At 41.6% G+C, this 16848-nt stretch overlaps 1 protein-coding gene across 4 annotated transcripts in view; it reads right to left on the bottom strand.

The window, feature by feature from the left end:
- The window catches only part of L3MBTL4 (L3MBTL histone methyl-lysine binding protein 4), a 416667-nt gene extending 402367 nt beyond the window's left edge, over positions 1-14300 (bottom strand). For all 4 annotated transcript variants that reach the window (XM_077778214.1, XM_077778215.1, XM_077778217.1 and 1 more), the window contains exon 1: positions 14279-14300. In XM_077778214.1, coding sequence (XP_077634340.1) covers positions 14279-14295 — 17 coding nt within the window. In that variant the 5' untranslated portion in view covers positions 14296-14300. The remainder of the gene's footprint in view (positions 1-14278) is intronic.
- Between the last annotated feature and the right edge of the window lie 2548 nt (positions 14301-16848).

Raw genomic sequence — 16848 nt, 5'->3', positions numbered from 1 at the left:
ACAATCAATCATACATTATATGCATTATATACATTAATTTTTTAGACATGCAACCAATTTTTCTGTCTCCTCTCTCAACATAAGCCTTCCATGCTACTGATGGGGTAGAAGGGTAAATGACTTGCCCTAAACTGGAAATTAGCACCTGAGCAAAGATGAGCCCAGCTCACCTGATTCTGTCGAATCCAGGCCCGCTGAGTCTATTCTCTACCACCTGCTTCTCATAGGGAGCATTAAGAAGATAAGCTGGGAGCAGATCAGAAAAAAAAAAAAAAAAAAAACTTGAAAAAACACAAAGTATCATAAAAGCACTCAATTACGACTTACCGCAATGTCAGATGCTAACATTTATCGAGGCCCCACCCTAAGCAGACTTTGGTCTAAGAGATTCATGCATGCTAGTAGCCTGTGTTGTTCTCACAACAGCCGCCCACCCACCCAAGACATCTCCACTTCATGTGACAACTTTCTCATGCCAGTTGCTTAAGCCGAAAAACCTGGAGCCAAAATGGACTGCTTCCCATCCACACCCACGCAGTCAGGAAATGCCCTTGGCTCTACCTTTACGAGCCACCCGAAACACAGCCACTTCTCACCGTCTATATTGTGACCACGGTAGTCAGAGCTTCATGGCCTCCAACCCAGTTTACAAAAGCCTCCCCAGCAGGTGTCCCTCAGTGCTGCTCTCCACTCCACAGCCAGAGTGATGGTCCTGAGGCACAAGCCCAGCCCCCGCTAGGGGTCTCCAGGTCAGCGTAAACACAAAGTCCTCACAGGGCTCACCCTTCTCCCTCACCCCCACCCTCTCTTCTCCAACCTCATCCCCAACTACTGCGCCATTCACAACAGTCTCCAAACTGTCCCTTGGGCCGTTGGGCCATTCCTCTAATGGCTCTGTCTCTCTGAACTCTTGCCCACAGATCATCCACTTTGCTGGAATCTCTCCTCATGGACTCCTGTATCGGACTGGCCAGCACTCCCAGTACTTCTTACCTGCATTACTTGTTCTTTTCTGTAACATTTATCATCTTCTAAAATTCTACATAATTTAGCTTACATGTAGTGTGTTCATCAGTTATTGACTGCCTCCCCTCTACACGGAAGTAAACTCCACAAAGGATCTTGGCCTTTTTGTCTACTGATGCACCTCTATCAGTGTCTGATATCACTAAGCCCCCGAATAATTACTTATGAACAAAGCAACTAGGTACTATACTCCAGATGTCGAATGATCGATGTGAAATAATGCCACTACCTAATCCATCAATTTTATAAATCTAGTGAAAGGAAAAAAAAAAAAGAGGGAGAGATCCCACCTTATCAAGAAAAAACTAGCTTCAATTTTCCTATATTTATACCATTCTTAAGATTGTTTCCTGGCATGTACATGGGACCACATGAGATGCAAGGAAAGGCTATTTGCAAATATAATCGCAAGAAAAGAAAGTTTATACTCCCTTCAATACACAGAAGGATGTAGCTCATCCTTTACAAGATTGATTGCTCTCAAAACCTTGACATACACGTAGATTTCTTCCCTTTTCCTCTATTCCATTACTTTATATAAAATATATATGAGCTGTTACTTTCAGGATTGCCTTCAATAATAAAAAATGATCATTCACGCACCAGCAGCCTTGTTTTGCCCATCATATGACTCTAGGTTAGCAGACCATCTGTCTTATCCCAGTCATCATATCCTGCTTTCCACATATTTCACCAAATATTTTTCTGGTTTCTTTTGGCAAAGATGACCAAAATAGTTGTCCTACCATTATAAGGGAGAAGAAGAGCATGCATGTGCAGTGTGAGATATACATAATGCAAAAAGGTCGACTCAGCCTAGGTTCAGGGAAATTTCTCTTAATTCTAAAAAGTATAGTCTTAATAAAGTGATATGTCTGACACAAAACTTGTGACATGTGTGCCTAAATACCCAATTTACTGTTCTCAGTGCTAAAAATACATACTGCAATATGCTCAGTGTATTAATTTCAATCACAGATCTCAAAAAATGTGATTAGTAGTAGCAACACTTGAAAACCTGAGGTAACTTTCACTTGGGGAGAAATAAATCATAATTAAACATTGTAAAAAATTGAGACGTGACTATCATTTTTGCTCCACAACAGCTAAACACATTACCATATCACATGGGTATTCTATATTCAGTTTTCCTTTTGCTTATTTTTATAATTTAACCCCCAGGGATATTATCTTCAATAGAGAAGCAGAAAAGGAAATAGCATTATAAAATTACTTCCTTCCCAAAGTCATATAAGTATTATGCAAGACCAAGACCTGAATCCAAGTTCTTATAGTACGAAAACCGGCATATTCACAATACATATTAATCAATGTTTCTTTCTCTGCATTAAAACAAACAATCCAATCCATACAAATTAAGAAACAAGAATGCAATTTTGAGCTTATTACAGTAAGTAAAGATGGTTCACCTTCTGAAACGGAGTTTTTGGTATTTAAGTATTTAGTAATGAGAAAGTATCTCCCAAATGGAGATTCGAAGAGAACCCCCATCTTTTTAAAATTACACAATTCTTTCAATATCACTCATACAATGTGTAAACAAGTACTTCGCAGACACAGAGTATTGCAAAGCCTCAGGGAGCCCGTCATTCAAACCAGCGTGGCCTGCCACAGGTCTCCAGAGAAATCCTTGACTGCGCGAGGCTGGACCTGGATGTCGGCACGTGGAGCTGCGCAGCAAGGGCGAGTGCAAGGTGTCATCCACTAAGGGAATGGAGCAGCCCGTCCTGCAGCCTGGATGCTGGGCACCTCACCTGCCACCACCCACTCACTTCATTGGCGCCTCTCATCCCACCCAGAAGAGTCCAAGCATCGCTCTACAAGTAAGGGGCAGGAAGGTGTGGGCTTCATAGCCACGCTGCAGCCAACCAACAGGAAGCACATGGTTTTCAGGGAGAAAACTACTTCTGTCACTGACAAAGGACAACAGTGACCTTCCCTAAGAAAGTAGTGCCATTTCTCAGCATGCATTTACTCATTCCTTTTAGGAACAGCATAGAATTCTACAGTGTGGACCTAAATATTGTACCCATTTAGGGCAATATTAAAGTTAGTATTTATAATAACTGATAATCAGTCAATGACAGTTACTGAACCACAGCTATCTGCTACTATGTTCTAAATGGCTGTTGCTTAGAGAGTCCTTTAGTATGTACAGCAACACTATTGTCATTCCCGTTTTACAGCTGAGAAAACTGAGGTACAATAAGGTCACATGGCTAAAAAAAGGCTGAGCAAGGAGTCAAAGCTGGGGTATTTCTGAACATTTGTTTACTCAATCAAAGGCTCAATCATTTTAAGTGAAAATATGGATGTTTAGGAATTCTGAGAAGTCAAACAAAACATTCTGAATAAGCATGAGCAGCTAAACCAAGCAGAAGAGATGAAATTCAGGTTAACAGAGACAACAAAGAAAGCGAGGACAGGAGTACATCAGGAGGCAGGACTGACGAGAGCCAGGTCTGAGGCGTGTGGTCCACGGGTCTCACCAACAGGGAACTCCCAAATAGTGCATTCCACATCCCTGAACACCACAGTGCAAGACGCGGGGGGTCAGGCTTTGAAAACAGCAAATGGGGCCAGCTGGCTGGCTCAGTCAGTTATTCCTCCTACTCTCGGTCCCGGCTCAGGTCGTGATCTCACAGTTCGTGAGCTGGAGCCCTGAGTCGGGCTCTGCGCTGACAGCACTGAGAGCACAGAGCTTGCTTGGGATTCTTTCTCTCCCTCTCTCTCTGCCCCTCCCCTGCTCACGGGCACGAGCTCTCTCTCATTCTCAAAATAAATAAAAATTATTTCAAAAATAATAAAAGAAGACAAAGCAAATACACAATATTTTACTTCAAAAACTACTGAAGTCTACCACATTCTACATTATGCCAAATACAACAAGCTGAACAGACTAGCGTGTTGACTCTTGCTCTGTTTTGTCTGTAACTATATGTAATTGTTTTTAAGTTGTTGTAAAAAAATCAAAGTGCCAGAACAAGTGGACATCCTGTCTTTATTTCAAATATCGCCCAAAGAGCCCAAATTGAAAAATCTATGTCAAAAAACAGTCACTGACATGAAATAACATCATAGTGTAACATCATAAAAATCATTTCTATAGCTATATTGAAACTTCTCACATCTGAGAAATTCCCTGACTTCTTTTCTGCTGGTGTGTCTGTTTTGTAAAACCTGCTGCACATCCTCACTTGGAACAAAAAAATTCACTGTTCTGAGATGACTTTTCTTCTACCTTTCTGTTGTTATGGTGACCCTCCTCAAAGGAGGTTATACACACAGTGGCTGGTTTGGTTTTTGTCTGTTCATGAAAAATAAAAAACTGGCGACTCTCTTAAGCTAGCAAAGAGTTTTGGTGGTATATAAAAGAGCCCCAAAGCTGGGAACCCCTGCTTCAGACACCAAGTGTTATGAGTCTGGAGGACAGGAAAGGGAGAGATGTTCTACAACAGAATAGAAATTACACACACGTGTGACATCACTGGGTTTCTGACTCTGATTAAGGAAAAACTTAGCAAATAAAGCATTAGGCATGGCAACAAAGAACTCGAATTCCCAAAGGCACTAGTGTCCCTCAGCCTACCACTCCCTCCAGTCTTAAACCCAGGACCCCTTCACCTCCTTAAGTGACTTGCCTGGCCCTTGAAGCACCTTGAGCAGCCCTAGAGAGCGCCCCAGTGTTTGCTCAGCAGCCCTCCAGGACCAGTCACTTTCTGCCCACCGGCTGGAAGATATGCTTCAGTAACAGATGGGGATTGGATCTTCACCTCAAACTGGTTTCTAATTTACTTTTCCTATTTGTTTTTAATCTGGCTAGATCTAAATAAGACCACATGAAACCTCTTTCTATTTTAATTACACTTAGTCAAACCTCTGAAAAGAAAAAGGAAACAGTGCCACCTAACTGTATAAATGGCTTTGTTCTTGAGGGGTTTTATACTGCATGTTAATTGTCAGCCATACCATTTATTTTCAATTCATTTTTATCTCAACTGACTGGATATAATTCAGCAAAGCAAGCTCAGCAGTTGTCATCTTCTCAAAAGCTAGCAGAAATGTCAAGTTTTGCTATACTTAACATCTTAGAGAGTAGCAAACTCTAACTCTCTTAAGTAACAGAGCTAATGGGAAATTAACAGAGCAAACTCTATCCAAACAATCTTAAGACCTTTCATATGAATTTTCTTTATATGACACGCTGAGATATTCAGAATACTAACCACTTTGGTCTCCTCACAAAACCATTTCTTCTACTATAGAAATTCTAAGTAGTCAATGGCCTACAAAACACCATGTGTTTTTTTCAACTAAAATTTTTTTAAATAAAGACAGAGACAGATATCTGAAATACTCTGGCTAGGTGTTTACTGCTGCTGTTCTAAAGTATAAAGTACTATAGAAATACCAAACANTAGGGTAAGTTAAAATGTTCTGCATCATGACCTTTCACATTCGTTCACATTACATCTACCAAATATTAAACTACCATAAACCTTCCAAAACTCAAGAGTGAATCTTAAATAATTTAATGTGCCAATTTTCTCTGCTTCCTTTACATCTGGTCTAGCTGTAAATCTGTATTAACTGGCAAACCACTGGATGCATTCTGCCCAGGTGTTTCTACATCTGGGTTATAGATACAAAATAAAAGAGCCCCCCCCCCAAAAAAAAGTGACAGACAGCCCAGAGATCATATAAAAAAATGACTATAAAACCTGTGGGTCTGATCTTTGTAAACTACTTGGGAAGCTTACCAAAAGCTCTGCACATACAGGCAATAATCAAGAAAATGGCTTAATGCTCACCTCCAAAATCAATACACATCTGCTGAGAACAGACAGATTCAGAGCTGCACCAGGGCTTGAATAGCATCCTCAAGGCAGGCAGTGACAGAGGCCAAACCCACAAAGTACCCCTTCAGATTCCCATGCTGTCTGTCCCCATCCTCACTTGTCAAAAGCTAAGCCCTCCATTTGCATGGTGGGACCAGGACACAACTTTAATGTGTAGGTCACCAGATATGTTAGCCTATTTTCATCTCTAGTTTGTATCCTTAGAAAAAGGCTTCAAAAGACCACATGACCTACCCTGTCAGCACAATCTCTCACTACACCCGATTCTAAGTATACAGTGCCAAGCAAACTGAACTTTGGTGGAACATGCCTTTATATCTCTCGTGGAGAGTAATGATTACTCTATCAATTACAAACCCAAAATCATCCAATGCAAATGTGAGTGTGGAGGGTTTTGGGTGCATAGGAGTACACAGCACATATGAACTTTCAGTCCTTGCAAGCACCATTCAGAGACATCACTGTATAATCATTTCATATATATTATATTTCACTCTCTGAATTTTGACTAGATGTCAAACCCCATTAAAATACTACTTTGTGTGGGGCGCCTGGGTGGCTTAGTCGGTTAAGCGTCCGACTTTCGCTTAGGTCATGATCTCATGGTTCGTGGGTTCGAGCCCTGCGTCAGGCTCTGTGCTGACTGCCAGCTCAGAGGCTGGAGGCTGTTTCAGAGTCTGTGTCTCCCTCTCTCTCTGACCCTCCCCTGCTCACGCTCTCTCTCTAGAAATAAATAAAAATATTTAAAAAATATATTAAAAAAATACTACTTTGTGGAAATTTAGGCCCCTGTTGTGGCTTCTTAGATCATATTCAAGCTGTGACAATGGACTGGATTCTAATCCTACCCCTCTCTCCCCCAAGTCTCAAAACATACCCAGAGCAGCGACTGCATGGCAAGAGGGTAGCTTATAAGATGTAGATGAGGTACAAATGAGGGAGACATATAGTTTGTATACAGGACTATTAATGTCAAACCATACATGGGTAAACCCCATATACTAACACTGATTTTCTTTCTCAATTCCAGAAAGAAAGAAAGAAAAGAAAAGAAAAGAAAAGAAAAGAAAAGAAAAGAAAAGAAAAGAAAAGAAAAGAAAGGAAGGAAGGAAGGAAGGGAGAGAGAGAGAGAGAGAGAGAAAGAGAGGAAGGGNAGGAAGGAGGGAGGGAGGGAGGGAGGGAGGGAAGGAAGGAAGGAAGGAAGGAAGGAGGGAGGAAGGAAGAAAGAAATAGGGTACAGCAAAGGCTCTCACTTTTAAAAGGTGAGTCTCTCACTTGACATTCAAGTATGTGCAAAACCTACTTATGTTTCTCTGAACTGGGGACATAATTTCATTTTGTATATTAATCAAAAAGTACTTTTTGCAGTAGTTTTAGTATTTCCTGTCTTTCCCAGGAATGCAACTCTGTGTAAGTGGATGAAAGGTTTTAACGTTATTTCCTGCAGAACTTTAGCAAATATTTTCACCATTTCAGAAGATGATGTTATTAAGCGTACTAGTGCTCAAAGACTGCCCTTCTCTGATACAATCCCCCATCAGCATTTTTATCGGTGAACTTACATATAATATAAGTTATCCAACTACTTCACTTTGTTTTCTAGACTAATCATGTCCAAACATTTGGAGTATCATTTAATTATAAATTACCTTCCATTTATTTCTCCTATTTTATTTTATATGGACATCATAGTGGCTATTTTTGAAAGTTTGTGCAGGTAAATTATCTACCTAATAACTTCATTCCAAGATACTAAGAGGGATGTTATAAATATATGGTTGTCACAGGGTTGGTAGAGTTAGAACTCCTGATGTATAAACATTCGTACACATTCTTCTACCTTGGTTCTTCATGTGTCAACTTCAACAAACAAATGAAAAAGGAATACGGGTGACAAATACACCCGAAACCATCCATTCAAGCTTTTATTTTATGCCTGGTCAGGGGTGGATCTATGTGCAAACTCTGGAAACAAAACAGAAATAAAAAACTCAATTTGCTCCACTTTGAAGTAAATTAGGTAAATATCAGAATGCTTTAAAGGTGAGTGGATTAAATCATTTCTCAAAATAATTTATAAGCTATTTCTTTTTCATTTTTGGCTCTGACTGACATTTTTAGTGACTTAGCCTGGGGAAAACTTGGAGAACATTTTTAATGCTCATGCGGAAGGCCATTTATATTGGTGAATTATTATCATTTGTGATATAACACACAATGAGAACATTCAAAGATGAGGACAGAGACTTTTCAGTTTCCAAAAATGAACTCCCTTCTTTCGTGCTGTATGCCAACAGTGGCCACATAAACAATACCGAAATAACACAACCCTGAACACATCAGTCATCCCCACGAGGGGCTGATTAACACCTTGGCCGTTTTCTTCCTTCAGTAACACCTGGTCTCTGGAGGAAGTGCTATATGATCTAGCTGACAATGACTAGAACTGGCATGAAGGTAACTCAGCCCTGCCACTGTGTGACCTTCCACAGTCAGCTTCTATGCACCATCTGTGGAGCGCAACAATGATGCTTGTCAGCCATGGACTTGACAAAGATATTCTCACTAACTTTTGGAAGCAGTTACTCCCTTGTCAGCATGGGCACTGATATTTTCCGTGTATCCTTCTAGAGTCTGATGGCCCACTCATTAGCATGCACCATCCCCTCCCAGCTTTATTCTGGGTATTTCCTAGACTAAATGGACAGAGTACCCAGTGCCAATGCCCAGTGTGCAGCAAGTACTCAAAAATGCAGTTAAATAAATAAACACATGAATAAGTCAGCGCATCTTCTCCGATGTGATACAGAGAAGCTTCAAATTTGAATGTGTCTTTGGTTGTGAGTTTCCTGAGGGCAGGACCAGTGTCTCAGTGCCTCAACATCTGACAACTTCTTCTCATATCCCTTACATTCCACAGCCTAGCACATCCTTGGCCAAAGGAGACAACTGAATAAAGCTATGGAATGAATGAGGGTACTCTTGGCAGATATTTGTATTACTGGCTTCATAAGTCCCAACTGTGCAAGCACACAAAAGATTAATTATTACTCTAGAATAAGATTTGCCACGCTACTGAACACAGCCTGACTGCAAAGCCTGGCTATGGAAACAAAAACTGACAGGCTGTAATAGAAAGCAGCCTGAGCTGGAGCTCAAGAAGGCCAAGTCAAGTTTCCAACCCTGCCACCACTCTAGTGGGTGGATCTGAGTAAATCAAGTCTTTTGCTGGGCTCTCATTTTGGCCTCTCTGCAATAAGGGATTTAGATTAGAAATCTGTGTTACTAGCAGAAATTCATTAAGTGGGTAAAGAACATAAAGCCCTAAGACTATAGAGCTCAAAATCAAGTAATTTTATAAATTACTTATCAATATAGTAAATTTTCAATGACTTTGCCACTTGTTTTAGCTTTTGAAGTACTATTAATTTATGTCTTTGCCACAGTTTGATTAACAGCAGTGACAGACAGCTGTATTTGGCTAGTCATGGCAAGACAGAATCAGGGACCATTCACTATGATAAGAACTATCTGTTTTTTCAAGTTTATTTATTTATTTTGAGAGACAAAGCACAAGCAGGGAAGAGGCAGAGAGAGGGAAAGACAGAATCCCAAGCAGGCTCTGCATCATCAGCACAGAGCCCAATGCAGGGCTCCATTTCACGAACTGTGAGATCATGACCTGAGCTGAGACCAAGAGGCAAACACTTAACTGACTAGGCCACCCAAGTGCCCTAGAACTACTTTTTTACAAGACAAAAATGAGTTATGAATTGATAAGCAGTTCCTTCAAGTTAGGTAATTTGTTTCTTAATTCATTTTCTCACACAATGACTTTTGACCTTGGGCACATTGCTTAATACAACTGGGTCTCCGATCTGTCATCTGTAAAACAGGCTGAATTGGTTCTCAACCAGGGGTGATTCGGCCCTTTCTGTCCTCTCCTTAGGGGACGTTTGGAAATGTCATAAGATATTTTTCGTTGTCACAACTAAGTCGGTGCTACAGACATAAGGGTGGGTAGGGGCCCAGGAGGTCCCTGCAAAACACCCTACAGTGCCCAGGACAGCCCCTGAGAACAAACACATTTCTGTTAATAACAGGGATTGAGAAAATCTGATTTAGATTACTTCCAAACCCTCTAACACTGAAAAAAATGATAAGTCTAAATTGTTAAATGTGGAACAGCAGGTGCTTCTTCCCAAGCTATGGTCGGTCTATGACAGAAGTTACAGCTACATGAACTGAAGCTTCTAAAATCTTGAAGGACAACTTACTTGGCCATAAACCCAATCTGAAAACATGCCTACTAGCCTTACACTTTGTGCACTGCATGGGTAATTAGTGCATAACTGTACCTCCCGCACTTCTCTTCCTTTTTCCTCACCATTTTTCCACAGCAATGGGCTTTGTTTGCTTTAGACACAGTTCTCAAAAGATGGACAATGGTATCTTCTTGTCTTCACCTCAGAAGAACAAAGTGGCCCTAAAGATTACCAATGACTGACTGCAGTAAAACAGCTGGGTGCTGCCATTCACACAAAACACAAAGGTGGCAACAGTCGGCAGTGGGGACACGTGTGAACTCTACACAAGGTCTACACACAAGACAAATGCCAACTGACAGCTGCTAATTTACATGGGGTACAGAATCCACCAACATGATTTACCCTATTTTCTTTCTAAAAATCACCAAATATCTGTGACATTCTATTAACAAAACAAATGAAATATACTCGCAGCCCTACACAGAAGTCTATCACCTTGAAAATCACCTATAACCCTTGGATTGTTCCAAGTACACTTAGCAAAAAGATGCTCTCCTGTGCTGGTCAAGACTTCTCAAATTCTTGGTCTGTTAGCCCTAACAGTTCCTATTCTAAGCTTTACTGTATGTGTTAAGCTGCCAGAGAAACATCCACATATCTTCTTGAAATAAAATCACAGCAAGCTCACAATTTTAGAAGAGGATAGGGGGAAACATCCTTTTTCTAACCATCTTCAGAAATTGAGTGCATAAAATATATATTTGGAAGTGCTATCATGGCATCTCTAATAATTCACCTTGATGATGTCTAACACCAGAACTGAAGGGTATAACGACAGGGAATTAAAAGAATATTCTTTGCCATAAAGCAAAAAGAGAAAAACCTTTACATTCCCTTTGATATGTGACCATAATAATAATAAAATGAGTGGAGGAAAGGTCAGCGCTTACATTTTCCATCAAACTGAAAGTCTCAGCTAGATACGCAACAGAATCCCTAAATGCTAAGGATTTTGTGGAGCTTCTTTTCCATATGAGCCTGTCACTAATTGACTCAAAATCATTCAACTTTTATTTACTGCTCTCTGACACGTGTCAGGAAATTGCTAGGTTTTAGGAAGACACGGTGAACTGAATCCAAAAAGTCCCCTGGGAAACACAGAAAAGTAAGGCTCTACCCTTTAGAGTAAAAAGCCGACGATAGCATATTGTGTAGGAAACCGGGAGCAGGGGTTACTCAGTTTTAGGGAGACTTGGAAGCTTCTTGGAGGAGTAAAGTTCACAACAACAAGAAAGGCAGATACAAATATGCAAAAGCCCGTAAGAGAGCAGACACTGTCCCCCTTCAACCATACAGGAAGTAGAGTGTCCATAGGTTATACAGACTCTTAGAAACTGGTGAAAAAGATATACTTTAACGATGGAGGCATGAAAAATTTCTACAGAAACATGACTGGAAGCTTTAAAAAGTCTAGGTTCTACCAAAATTTTGATAACCCCAGCCCCCTACACAAACATGTGCCTTATAGAGTCACAGGGCTGGGCCCAGATGCCCACTCCTCACTCTCAGGTCTAATCAAGGCAGACTTAAATGGTCAGGAACCAGTGGATCAAGAAGCTGGTATGTTTTCTGATATTCCCCACCATCATGAATAAGAACATTCATGATAAGTAAGAAAGACAAAATTATCGAATGCCAAGCACATTCAGCTAATGATAGAGCTGGCTCCACAAGTCAGAGGTTGTAAAATGACAGCCCACAACTGTATCTGGCCTATAAATATACTGTCTACCTTAGAGGTGTCCTAAAAGGGGGTGAGCCAATATTTTTAAATAGGGAGGTTTCACATTTTTAAAAAAATGCAGATTTCCGGGGTGCCTGGGCAGCTCAGTCAGTTAAGTGTTAGACTTGGGCTCAGGTCACGATCTCCCGGGTCATGAGCTCAAGCCTCACATTGGGCTCTGTGTGGATGGCTCAGAGCCTGCAGCAGGCTGATTCTTGATTCGGTGTCTCCCTCTCTCAGCCCCTCCTCTCTCTTACTCTCTCTCTCAACTGGATTCCTCTCCCCTACCCTTTAATCTATCAGCAATTTTATAAAATTCTACTGTCAAAATACTCCCCAGATCCTTCCATTTCTCCCTATCTCTACCCCTGCCTCCCTGGTCCAAGCACCAGGACTGCCCAGACACCTGTGTGGTGTCTGAATTGGTGTCGCCATGCGCACAATGTTCTGTAGAAGGCAGCAAGTGGGTCTCAGTGGATATACAGCATGTCATGTCACACCCTGCTCAGACTCAGCAGAGCCTTCCTGTGGCAAGAAAAATAGAATGTGTGATACTCAGCATGGCCCCCACGGGCCCCTACAACCAACCCTACCAGCTGCTCTCCCGGGTTAGGGGTGTGGGAGTAGGGGGCTTCCCACGTGTGCTCACCTCTGCCTGAACTTGTTTTTGCCCTGATCCCTACCCAGCTAGCAGCGGCTACTCATTCTCAGAGAGGACTTTTATGACCCACAGACCCATGTAAGGCACTGTTGGTCTTTCTCATAGTACACTTGAAAGCTTGTTCTTCTACATTTATTTGGGAGTCTGTTTAATATCTGTCCTCTCACTTGACTACAGACTCCAAGAAGGCAGGAGTTAGGTCTGTAGTAACCATCCCCATACACAGAGCACGCAACTGACACGCTGTGACCCCATACACAGCACCAACTGAGCACGCAAACTGCCTTGTCCCCATTCGGGTGCCTTCATTCATCTCTCCCTCAAAAGGACAGGGAGTAGAGCAACAATAGTTTAATCTAAAAAGCTATCATAATCCTAAAAGCTAGCATAACAGCTTACACACCAAAGCACAGTGCATAGAAAGTGCTGCGCTGTCCCTCTGTCCCTCTAGTTAATATGGTCTCTCTAGTTAGTCCGGTGACAAAGAAAGATGCGTGCACTTCTGCTCCGTCACCTGCATCCCACACCTGATACTTTCCAAACAATTTATTAATCAATTATTAATTGTGGCAGCGACCACACTTGCATCATTTAAGGTCCACCTTAAGAAGGAATGCATTAAGCATTCTCCACAATGTCTAGCTTCATTAAGAGAACGTTCCTCACATGAGCTGAAATCGATACAAAATGAAGAAAGTTTCAGCAGATGACGCTGAGCAGAGGCCCTACTGCAGTCGAAAGGCACACACAGACTAGGGGGGCAGAGCAGTGACCACTGATGGAATCAGAGTAAACGTTTCATTTTTCCACTGCTACTGTGGAAAATCTGTCGTATTTGCAAAATCAAACCGGGATAAATTCTTCTCAGGCACTATTCTAAGAGAAAAAAAGGAATGCAAATGTTTAAACAAAAGAAAATATGTGTATGAATGAATTAAAGAGTTTCATTTTTCCCAAGTATGTTCTAATTCATTGTTTTTACTTTACTCTGCTGAAGAACAGGATGGTAACTATATTTACACTACTTACTGTAAGAGTGTGTGAACAGTCTATTGTTTTTGGGTTTTTTTTTTAATGAGTCTAAATAGTTTTCGTCACTTGGAGGTATGTTCCTATAATAAACTATGCTCAAAATCTGTTTACCAATACTCCAAGGTGGAAATGCTTTGTAAACTGGGAAACACAATTCATATTAAAGAGGACATCTACATCCCTGAAACGGACAGAAAATGCTACCAACAGCTCACACTGAAGTCTTACCATTGAGATCATATCATGACAGCCAAGTTCAACCACACCTTCTCAGCTGGGGTTTTTCATCTGCAACTGATGAGACGTAGCTCGGAGTTTCCTATGAAACTTCCTCCACCGGCTTCCCTGTTACTACTGGGTTTTCCTCCCCCTTCTGACCACTTTGTTTCTCTCACTGACACTGTCACTGGGTGCAGCCCACAGTCCTGGACCTGCTCTCTCACCTCTGTGCTAATTTATTCACCGTGTCTCATGCTTTTTACTGTCACCACCATTCCTGGCCCAACATCACAGTTGTTCTTCCCAAACTCGCCACTTCAGCTGTCTATTTCAATTGAGTATTTTAGAAACTGATCTTATCCACTCCACCCCATCCCCCTCCACCCCATTCCACTCCGGAAGCACCTACCTGGCTCTCCTGCTCATTTCCCCATTTCAACAGCAGCATTCCTTCTGAATTAGAATACCTGATGGAAACAATGAACACTTATCTGTGATTTTCAAACTCTCCTTCAGCTCTAGAGAAGGGGAAGCAAAGACACGTGTGAAGGAACGGGGTGGGAGCAGAGAGGCTGGGGCTCCTGCGGCTTCCTTGGTCAGACTGCGTGGCCTGGTGCTTCCCAGACAGCCTTACCCCCCAGCAGCTCCAGGTCCCTCCCTTCTTCACGGTAAGAACTCCAGAGCTTTCCATCTGCAAATCTTCCTTCATAATCAGAATGATCTTCCTGCTGCTTTTATCACCCCATGCCTCAGCTCAGCAGCTGCCTGCTCACACAGGGATTCACTCCTACAAATATCTGCGGTCTATGCACTTAACCACTTGTCAGGTACCATGCCAGGTCGCGAAGGGTTGTCATTTAAGTTAAGAAGCTATGACTACAGTCCAAAAATATTCCAAATAAAAAAAGATCTAAGGACACACTCATACCCTTACTGAACATGTTACTTAAATATAGAAACCAAATTGTGGAAAACATATAAAAATGTTTTTTGATGACTCTCATTAATGGTGATCATAGTTAATAATATGGTATTGTATATTTTAAAGTTGCTAAGATAATAGATCTTAGGAGTTCTCATTACAAGGAAAAAATGTAACTGTGTGGTGATGGATGTTAACTAGAATTATTGTGATAATTATTTCACAATATATCCATAAATCATCATGCCATACACCTGAAACTAATATATCAATTATATCTTAATTTTTAAAAATAAACAGGAAACGGCAAAATCTAAAGCTTGGACTCTCAAAAAAAAAAACACCTGTTTTTACATATGCATTTATAGGTAAACTAGTGAAAGTGGAAGCCAAAGGAAGGAAGTGTGGTATGAAAATCAGGGATGCCTTCCCAGAAGAATTACACTTGATCATGAAGAATAAACGGTTTCTAATTTGAGAGCGTACAGGCTGATGGGAAGAGCATGTACAACCACAATTCCCAGTGTGGACATTGCAAATAATCATAGTCCTAAATAAATCATAATCATTCCTTTTGAGGCGTGAAACCCCCTTCTCCCACCTCGACCCCCAATCTCGTCCTCCTTCACCCTGTCCATCTGTGGAAGATGGAAGATCCACACACCTCAAGACTCAGCCCAAGACCCAACTCTGTGTTCTTCACTGATCATTCCAGATCCCAAAGACCCCCTGACCACTATCTGTTTCAGATCGATGGCATTTGAGTATATATTGTTTTAGGCTCACCTCCTCATGTTCCTAGCATATTATTTTGTTTACAAACATTTGCTTTGCATGTTTTACCGACCCAATGTCCTAAAATCTCAAGCTTCTGGTGGTTTGTCACACAAATGTATAAGCATAAATAGTAAGTGGCTTATTGTACAAATGACAATTGAAATTTTTAAGATGAATTAGAAGTGTAATTTAAGATACAAATCACACAAGTATTGCACTGAAAAACATAGGTAGGTGGTAGCGCTCACCTAAGATTCTTGCGATGAACTTAAAAACCACACGTCTCCTTAAGATAAAAAGTAATCTCTCTCTCTTCACCAGATCACCCTCCCACCAATTCCTTTATCAGAAAACAGATTGAGAGCTCATAGCAGAAGTAAACCAATACTGTCCCGCAAAACGCTGAATAAAGAATTCCAGTCGAGAGCTACCAGGGATAGAAACTCATCAACGTACTTCACAATCTGAGAGCATAATCAATACCAGTTTTAAGCTCATCTCTCCTACTTAACAATCACACCCCATGTAAATATAGCAAAATCCCATCCACTTGGATGTTGGAGAAATCTCTCCTCTTTCAAAATCCTTTCTCCTGATTCTAGAATACCATGAAAAGACGTTTTTAGCATCCTGTGAAGAGCTAAATGCATTCATAGTCTTTATTATCAACCATGAAGAACAAACTCCACCTGTTTGCTACTTTAGCCTTTTTTGAGTAAAGGGGACTAGAAAACACCAGGATACCTCCCTACCCTTATTTCAGGAAAGGACTGAAACTGGAGGCTGCCCCCAGCACCTTCTAGAACAGCTCCAAGTGCGATCCAGTAGACAGTGCCACTTTGGTCGTGGAGACCAAATAACCCTTTGGTGTGAGTCGTGGGCATGAAAACGCCCCAGCAGGGCAGGTCACGGTGACCAGACTGACTTCATGGGACTTTCACATGCAGGCGTCTTAACAATGACAATGACCAGACCTTCCTTTTAGTTTCCACCTCTAGGCAGGGACAGAGTAAAAATGTCCCTCTATGTGAATAAAGGCATATACAAAAATAAAGTACATCATATGGACTTTCATCGAAGACTACAGGATTTACAAGGCAGGGGACAAAAGCCACCAGAATTCTCCCGCCTCAGGGAAAGGCTTCCACCAATCCCGCAAGTGACTGCGGCGCTGGCCCAGGTGTCCCCAGGTCCGCTCGCCTCGCCCTCGGCCCCTCTCCGCGAAGGCTGAGAGGGAGGCTCGGCCCGCGCGCCCCGGGGCGCAGTTCCGGGCTTGGGGC

This window comes from Crocuta crocuta, unplaced genomic scaffold (genome assembly GCF_008692635.1).
Source record: "Crocuta crocuta isolate KB4526 unplaced genomic scaffold, BGI_CrCroc_1.0 scaffold26, whole genome shotgun sequence".
Taxonomy (NCBI): Eukaryota; Metazoa; Chordata; class Mammalia; order Carnivora; family Hyaenidae; genus Crocuta; species Crocuta crocuta.
This window is presented reverse-complemented; position numbering and strand designations above follow the sequence as displayed.